Here is an 8,933-nt window from a genome sequence, read left to right as displayed (position 1 = left end):
CTGTGAGGGGGAGGGAGAGAAGAGAAAGCAATGAAGAAGCATTAACAACCCAAAGACGAAAGCATGCTCAAAATTCATATTGCAAATTTGCATAACTTACGTCAATTAGATTTCAAAAAGCCACCAAGTAAATGGTTCTTGAGTTTCATCAACTCAGGAAATCCCAGTTTCTGATTGGTTTAAAGTGGAACTGTCTTTTCAACCATAGGGGAAAGCTCCGGATTTTTTTGTAAATGGATGCAATCCGCCGCACACTTATTTCCTGGTTTTTGTTATGGATGACGGCTATTCAAAGTTAATCATCCAACTTTTAACTTTTATAAACACAAGATACACAACACCCTTAACCCATGCATTTGCTGATGTGAATTTCACTTTTAAGTGGTTAAGGCACAGGAGAAATGCCATTACTATTACGTGAAATGTGTAAAGCCCTTTGAGTTTACGAACAGGTTTATATTTATTATTTCATTATAGCAGTGCTTCAGGGGGGGGAAATGCTATTAAGAATTTAGGGAAAAAAAAATCCCTCCAGGTTAACAGATGAATCACACAGAGATTCACCTAGAGCCAGGCTGCAAATGAGTAGCAGAGGAGGACGAGACGCCAAAACCTCTAACTGATCTTGATCCCCCAAAGTTTATCTGTTGTGCTAAAGGTTTTTTGCTTTTATTTTGCTTAGACAAATCAAAGGAAAACCAAGCCAAATAAAATCAAGGAAGGAAGTGAAGAAAGACAGAGGGAGAAGACCAGGGAGGAGGGAGAGAGGGAGGGAGAGAGATTAAGAAGTTGCCTGAAATTGTGCTGGGGCAGTTGAGAGATTTTTAGAAGTTCTAAAAATGTCACCAGCTTTTAAGTTTTCATTTTTAAGGAACAAAGTAATGACTTTGGAGGAGTGTTAATACAAGTGAGCAACACCTTACTGACATGTAGAGTATAAGCTTAAATTAAAAGGGGACTATAAAGTGACCAGGGTCTTGAAGGAAACTTAGAGTGGCATGGCTGTGGTTGGGGGAGACAGAGCCTGACATAATTACAACAACCACAAATGGCTTTCTGGGCACTGAATCTGAACTGTAAGCTTAATCATTGTTTGGAGTCATTTTGAGGCAGGAATCTGAGAATTCTTCTCTCCTCCAATTAAGAGCAGGTCATAGAGGTTTCTAGAATGTTGCAGAACTTGAAGAGGAGAACAGAATAAAAATCAGCAGCTATCAGTTGAAAAATTTTAAGAAACTACAGGTCACTCTCAGAAAGCACAAGAGAGAATGCATCTCTTTTTGCACACAAAAGATCGCACAACTTGTAAATAAAAGGAAATGAGAAATAGGATGGGAATGAAGATCTGTCCCGTTCGTCTGGGCGGTGTTTACTTTACACAAGTGCCCCATTTGTGCCCTGTGCCCTTTTCAATCTGGTAACAAGGTAATGTCCAAAATTTTTTTTTCTAAGGCATTTTAAAATATGATGAGAAATTTGTAAAAACACGAGGTACTGATCTCAGAAAGTTGTTGGGAATTTTCAGTAAGTAAATTCACATAGTAAAAATGAGGCAAAAATACAACTTCATGGTATTAGACTTATTTGGGTTGAAAAGGGAAGAGAATTGTTAGTGTAAAAAGTCAATCCTTGGCTAATTATTTTATGGTTACTTCTAGAATCTTGTGTTCAAGTTAGATTTGGGAGTCACAAAAAGCTCCCTATCGTGGATGAAATGAAACCTATTTTTAATCTGTGTGACAAGTATGTGGCCAATGTGTCTGACCTACTCGGAAAAGGAAGTGTCCCGAAAGTCCGAGAAAGCTGCAGTCAATGACTAAACTTAGATGTAAACTTTTTAAAGAAATGTTCAGATTTTTTAAGTTAGGAAAATGGTTTTAGATTTTTAAAATGATTAAGAAACATTTAATTTCTGCATGCTTTGGATTTCTCTTAAGAAAGATCTTAAGAAAAGTGTGTGTGTGTCTGTGTGTGTGTTTGTGTGTGAAAGAGAAATAGAGAGGGAAAGAAGAAGGGAGAACATACTTGCATGCATGTGAGGAATTTAAACATTTCAAATCTGAAATCATTTCAGGTGAGAAGTCATGGGCAACAGTGTTCTGTAGTAGAAAGAGTCACTTTAAGAAAAAAAAAGTATCCAATTCTGTTTCTGCTTTTCAGTTACTAGCATTCTGTTTCAAATCCTGCTTCAAGTTATAGCCCCCAAACTCTCACTCATATTGAAAGTATAATGTCTCATGTGAGAAGAAAGCCAAGTGTTAGTAGCCTTATTCTAGTCATTAAATTTCTAAGTGTGAATCCATATGAAAAATCCTATCCTAAAGTGAACCCTATGTGAAAAGCACTTGAGATGATTTTAAAATGTAAACTTTTGACAAAAAAAGAGAGTAAGGTGTAAAAATGTAAAAGGAGCAAATTAAAGAATTCAGTGACATTCTATCCTTTTAGATCTTAGAAGCATATGTTTTATAAAAGCAAAACAGCACTGTCCAATGGAATAAGTCTAAAAAAAACCCCCAACATTCTCGTTAACAGTACACACAAAAGACTCTCCCATTGCATAAGAAAAGTAAGGAAAATACTGCTTTGGGGGGGAATAATTCTCTTGTATTTAGTGAAGGCAAATGTTACCTGAAAATCTGTATATTTATAAAACATAAGGTGGAGAAGTATCATAGTTTATTAGATCTTAATTATAAAGTTTTAGAACGCATTCTTTTTCTGTTTTGGCTCTAAATCCTATTACAATAACCAAACTAAATCTGTGGTCCTTTCTGTCTGTGGTTTTTACCAGTTCCTCTGACAAATGCATCCTAAAGCTTGATTACTTATAATTCTTGGACTAATTTATTAATCTGAAGACTGATCTTTAGATAAAATATCATCAGGATTTACACATGAGGACACATCTGAACGTGTGTAACAGATTTATAAGAAAAAAATCCACAGAAAATACATAAAAAAGAATCATGCATATGAATTCTTATAAATGCTGACCCATAAAATTCTAATTTATAAAATTTTGAGATGGAGCACTTTAGGATGTAAAGACCAAAACATATGTAAAAAGCAGTAACAGGAAATAACATTTAAGGCATAGGTTATCTTTAAGCTGTATGAGGAACAATTTGATTTAAGTGACAGCATTATCACTAAGCTGAATGACATTGTTTCAGAGTTTTTCCAGAAGATGTTTATAAAATAAATAATTATAGCCATGTTACGGGGTAGCTGTATTAAAATATTTCAACCAGAGGTCTGTTTTCTTTTTTTGTTTGTTTGTTTTTTTAAGATTTTATTTATTTATTTGAGAGAGAGAGAGAGAGAGAGAGAGAGCACATGAGAGGGGGGAGGGTCAGAGGGAGAAGCAGACTCCCTGCTGGACTCAATCCTGGGACTTGATCCTGGTACTCCAGGATCATGACCTGAGCTGAAGGCAGTCGCTTAACCAACTGAGCCACCCAGGTGCCCCTGGAGGTCTGTTTTCTTTTGTAACTCAAGGCAGCTTGTTGCAGTAACTTCTGAAATGGTTAAAAATTTGTCCATGAAGACTAACAGAGATAATGAGGCCTAACCTGAAGCAAAGTTAAAAACTGATACATTTTGATGGTGGAAATACCATTATAAATACTTCAAGGAAAAAAACATTTTCTTTCTTTCTTTTTTTTTTTGTTTGTGTCTCTATGAGATGACAGATGGTAATTAAGCCGATGGGGGTGACCATTCTCCAAGATGTGGACGTCAAGTCATTATGCGGTGGGTTGTAAACTGACACCGCACTCTCACTTCTATCTCAATAAAACTGAAAAACAAACAAACCTACACCAAAAATTCACCAGGAGGGAAGAACAAAATTAGTGAGTTGATGGTGAGCTCACTGAAAAGATCTCCGTGTCATATATAGAAAAGGAATCCATTTGCATAAATACTCAGGATTCTATTTCTTCCATTTCCTGAATCTGCCCATTTCGATAGCCTGTCACGTGGAAAATGACTGGAGTAACATTTTATATAAGGCAGACCACTACTGAACTTCCAAAATTAGGGAATGTGGATGGAAACCCTGGGAGGCTGTTTTGTCTGTGAAGCTTCCCCTATATACGGTACAATCGTATTGACTCAAGGCGCAATACTGGAGCCTGGAACTGTTCAGTCAGCATTTTAAACTATTATGAGCTACCTTCTGAACCATTGCCAAGTTAATAGACAATGAAAGATAATGAGCTTGAAATTGGGTGTTAAATTGCGTTTTTGGTTCTCTCCCTTTTTCTTGAAGTTTAACTGTTTCCTGCAGAAACAAAGTCCTGTTTTGATATATCACTATGTAAATATGTATTTTAGGCCATGAAAAGGGAAAGGAGAGAAAAAAGGGCAGCAAACTGTATTTCATGTAGGAAGGTTATACATTAACATAGGAAAATTAAAATATACTGGATTATAAAACTGCTAGATTATAAACTATACTGAATTTATGTAAAATGAAGATGCTACATTCAAAGAATATAAAAAGGTATATTACTCATGGCCTAGAGCCACCTTCCAAAGTCGTAAAGCAGATTTATCCCAGTTCAATTACTTAGACTTTAAGCAGGGCCTCTTTGTGTTGTGATTTCAACAATGTGAAATTCTTGATTCAAACAAGGGAAAAAAGATCATGAGTGAGGGGACTTCATGATGAGGCTGTTTTAAAACTATTCTCCCTTTGCCTTTGCCATTCAGAGAGGAGCCTGGCAGTGTCATTCTACACAAACTGAGGATTTTTAGGTCATTTTATTAAACTGGACAAGGGAAATGTTCAGTTCTTGAAAATCATCTTCAAAGTAGTTAAAAAATGAACACCAAACTTCACGAATGTCATTCACCTGAATTTTTGAGGCCTGAAGATTTCATTATGATGGGAAGAAAGGCTTATCCTCATTAGTATAATTGTGGAATCTTTCCTTTACTTCCTTTTAAACTAATGAGTTACATTAATCCAGGTTCATTTTTATAAGCCTCTTGGGGCTAAATGTAAAGGACAGTCATCTTAGAAAACAATAAATTAAAAAAAAAGCATGTACCGTGCATTAAGTGCACGTATTTCATAAGACCTAGGTTAATACAACTGGCATGCAGTTTAATTAATCCTTGTTAGTGTAACAACTAATATCCCTCCCTAGCATGTTTCCTTTAAACATTAGTATGTTAATTAAATGTTTTTTTTTTTAAAGATTTTTCTTTGTACTTCAATATGGCATTTATACCACATAAATCTCTCCTCAATATCTACCTTATAAAGATGTTTTCTTACAATATCTGGTCTCTTGCAGAAAATCTGGAGCCTTTTTGAAAGCTGTTCAGGTGTGGAATACAGATACTCAGCTGCAGGGAAAACAGATACATTTTTAATGAAACAAAAACCTCAAAGCACACACTCGATATTAGTCACTTTACTAATTAAAAATGCATATTGCTCTGTGCTGCCTCGTGTTTTACATTATTTAAGCATGATTTTATAAGGTTACCTCAGCTCACAAGGATGTTTAATGCTAAGTAAGACTGTGTAGTTGTGCTGTTTAGACATCTCCTTTGGGTGATTAAAATACATTATTCTAATGTAACCCAATGCATATGTGATATATTTAGTGATGAGAATTTTTTTCCAAGAGCTGGTACTTTAGCTGTATGTACCCTGAAACAACAGTTGCATATTATTAACTAGTCAATTGTTTAAATAATTTGGTGTGACTTCCAGTCCTTGCTTTTTCTCTGTGTATATCATTAAAAAAAATCTGTAAGCAACTGCAGCAACACTGACCTGCTTATAAAAATCCATCATTATGGGATGTGTATGCTAACAATGAGAGAATGCTATTTGAAAACTTGCTTTTTTGTTATCTTAAAAGAACAGATGGCAAATATAAGCTTACTCTAATGTATTAAAACACATAAAATTTTCCTTAACACTAACATGTTGACTTGCCAAATAAACAATTGCTCCTGCCTAAGTTTATTTTCAAACTTTCTCATTTAGCATGAAGCATGTATTAAATCTCGACAAAGATGAAGGTACATTAAAGCAGCTACCTGGAAATATTTCGGGATAAACCAAATCTTTGGGACAGAGTGGGTAACAACCGCAATACACAGCTTCCAACCTAAAGGAATTTTAGAAAGAGGATAAAAAAAATATTAAAAAGACATTACTATCATAGCCAGAAAGTGGTTTTGTTTGCCTAAGTTAACAGTGTGAGCCCTGAGTTAGCTGGGACGAGAAACAGGGTCGGCAGTACAAGCCTTAAAGCCAAAGTTGCTCTTTTAAAAGATTTTATTGATCATATATGAATTTCATAGAACAGAACCAACAGCATATGTTTTGTTCACTGAATTAATCAAAGCGCAGCTCTGCAATTTTTTTTGTTGTTTTTAAAATACTGTTTAGCACATTTTATAATCAGCAGATAAACACATGTAACAACATGGTAAAGTATGGACAGCTTTTCTTAATAATGCTGCAAAGCCCCAGAATGTTCATTTTTCAAAAATGTTTAAATAAAATAGCAAATACTTAACTTTAACACTGTAGTCACAGAAATGATCGAGGCACTTTTAAAAGCATCAGAAAAATATTTACAATCTGCTGTGATGGGGCATTTTCATTTTAAGCTCATGCTTCAAAATAATTTGTTATTTTGCAGAATGCAAAACTATTCCCCCTTTTACTGAAAAATTCTCATGAAGATTACTTTAATGAACATTTTGCTTTCTTGGCCAAAAATTCAGCTCATTTCCCATTTTATCAGAAAAGAATACTTTTATTAGTAAGCAAATAAACAAGAAAGTTTCATTTTGCGAGAGGATTTCCCCAAGGGACACCTATAGGAAGTTTTTTTTTCTTCTTCCATGTCATAGTAGTAAGGGTTAAGCAGAGGGAAGGTATTGCCTTTCGGAAGGTTGTTAGCCCTGCATAATGGCTATTGATCTGACATATAATAAACCTTAAAGATACCACTGTAATTTCTGTTGGCTAGAAATTACACAGTGAAATTCAAAGCACTCTTTAAAATATGTTTATTTTATGAGAAACTTTGAATTGCATCCAAAATGTTGACCAAAGGCGGAATTTTATTTTGAACTGCAGATTTTTTTCAACCCAAGAATAATTTGGAGTTATGTCAATGTTTACCTTGTTTGTTTATAGTGACAAAGCACATGCAATTTAAGCTGTTTTTAAGTGGGTGATGTTTTCCCTATTTTATTATGTTGACTGAAATTAGTTTAAATGAAAAGTATTTACTTTGAGCTGCAAAGTTTGGGAAAATACCGAGTTCAAAGTTTTGCTTGAGAACTGAGAGAAGTTACAAGATAACACAGCGAAATGGCACAGGATCTAGTTACCAATTATTAATCTCAAAACCCAAACTAATATATATATTTTTCTATATATACATAGGGTATTTCACAGAATTTCTTATCTCAAGCACAGCTATAAACTGCACTGTGACCGCATTATAAAACATTCACTAAAGTTTTGAGCACATAAACCGGTGATACTCTTTATGAACCAAGAGAAAATCCGCACTTTATCTGAAGACACTCAGTTTTAAAATGCTGTGCCAATTGAAAAGTAAATACATATGAACATTCTCTTATAGTTACATAAAATCAAAAGAGTGAAGTCACAGACATTTCAGAAAGTGCACATGTTATCTGCTTTTTAATAATGGATTTGAATTAGAGTGTTCTGTTCCCCGAAAGAAAATTGCAGGCCAAGTTACATTTTGAGTCATCGTATGAGCATGTCACTTCCAAAAACCTCTGCTAATTAAAATACAGTGAGATAGGAATGGCATTATTTGATTTAGGAAGGAAAAATTTACAAATTTTGGATTTCAACCTTTATTTGCAAATTATCTTATTTGTGGTAATATTTCTAATTCATCAGGAAAAAAAAAACCAGCCACCACTTTTGGTATAATTTTGACTTGTTTTAAATACTAAGCCTCATCATATAGATTATTTAGATCAGAACCATGTCTTAAAATATATGAAATAGGCCATAATATTTTTAAAGAAATTTCTAAAATCCGTTGCCATAGGTTTCTCATATTTTATTATTTTGAAGAAAATGATCATCTCGTGACAATAATACAATTATTCACCATTTCAATTCTTATGCACTAACAGTTAAATAATAAATAGGGTTCCGATTGATCTATTGTTAAAATGACTAGCAAATGACCTTTTTATTCCAATTAACAAATCATCTGCTAAATCTATGAATCTTAATATTCAGATCTATTCACTTCAATTCATACAATTTATCTGCAAATAGTTGTTGGGCTTTTGATTCTAAATATAATTAGCTGATAATTTTGCTTGGCTGAATTACTTTTCTGGAGGGCCTGCAAAGGCTCTCAGTCGCATTATCTAGCAATAATGAATCTGATAGGTGAAATTTTTTACTGTAATGAGGATGAGACACAGTTGTGACACCTGAGTCTACTAATAACAGAAGACTGCTAATTATCGACAGCACTTTTTTGTGTGATGCAAGGAGAAAAAAAAAATCCCTCATTATTAAAAAATAAAAAGTTACAATTATAAGTGACACCGGAGGAGAGTAAATAAAATGGAGTGATTAAAACATTGCTGCTTTAAGGGTGTTTTTAATTAAGTGGAAATGCTAATGTTGTCATACTTAGCAGATGGGATTAAAATTAGTTATTGTAAGTAACTCATATTTTATGTTATGGTTTCCACAGCATGTCTACAAGATCTAAGAAAGTGATACATTCCATAAGACATTTTAAAAATGAAATTCTCATACTCTTTACAACTCATAATAATGAACATCATGAATAAACTATTGAAAAAAATCCTGCCAAGGATTTTACCATAGTGACTTAACTAGCAAGGAATGTAGCCATAATGTACTGGACTGTTACAATCTC

At 34.0% G+C, this 8,933-nt stretch overlaps 1 protein-coding gene across 15 annotated transcripts in view; it reads right to left on the bottom strand.

Moving 5' to 3' along the window:
• Positions 1–8,933, bottom strand: part of GTDC1 (glycosyltransferase like domain containing 1) — a 391,241-nt gene that overhangs the window by 2,318 nt on the left and 379,990 nt on the right. For 12 of the 15 annotated variants that reach the window (XM_035008109.1, XM_035008102.1, XM_035008100.1 and 9 more), the window contains 2 exons: positions 6,067–6,137; positions 5,270–5,361 (listed from right to left, as the gene is read on the bottom strand). In XM_035008109.1, coding sequence (XP_034864000.1) covers positions 5,270–5,361; positions 6,067–6,137 — 163 coding nt within the window. Of the gene's footprint in view, positions 1–209; positions 1,180–3,505; positions 3,522–5,269; positions 5,362–6,066; positions 6,138–8,933 lie in introns of those variants that run through there. The other 3 variants (XM_035008098.1, XM_035008111.1, XM_035008112.1) reach the window with 2 other exon arrangements.

Source organism: Mirounga leonina, unplaced genomic scaffold, assembly GCF_011800145.1.
Source record: "Mirounga leonina isolate KUSES-001 unplaced genomic scaffold, KU_Mleo_1.0 Mir_151, whole genome shotgun sequence".
Taxonomy (NCBI): Eukaryota; Metazoa; Chordata; class Mammalia; order Carnivora; family Phocidae; genus Mirounga; species Mirounga leonina.
The sequence above is the reverse complement of the archived record's forward strand: the minus strand, read 5'-3'. Positions and strand labels throughout refer to the sequence as shown.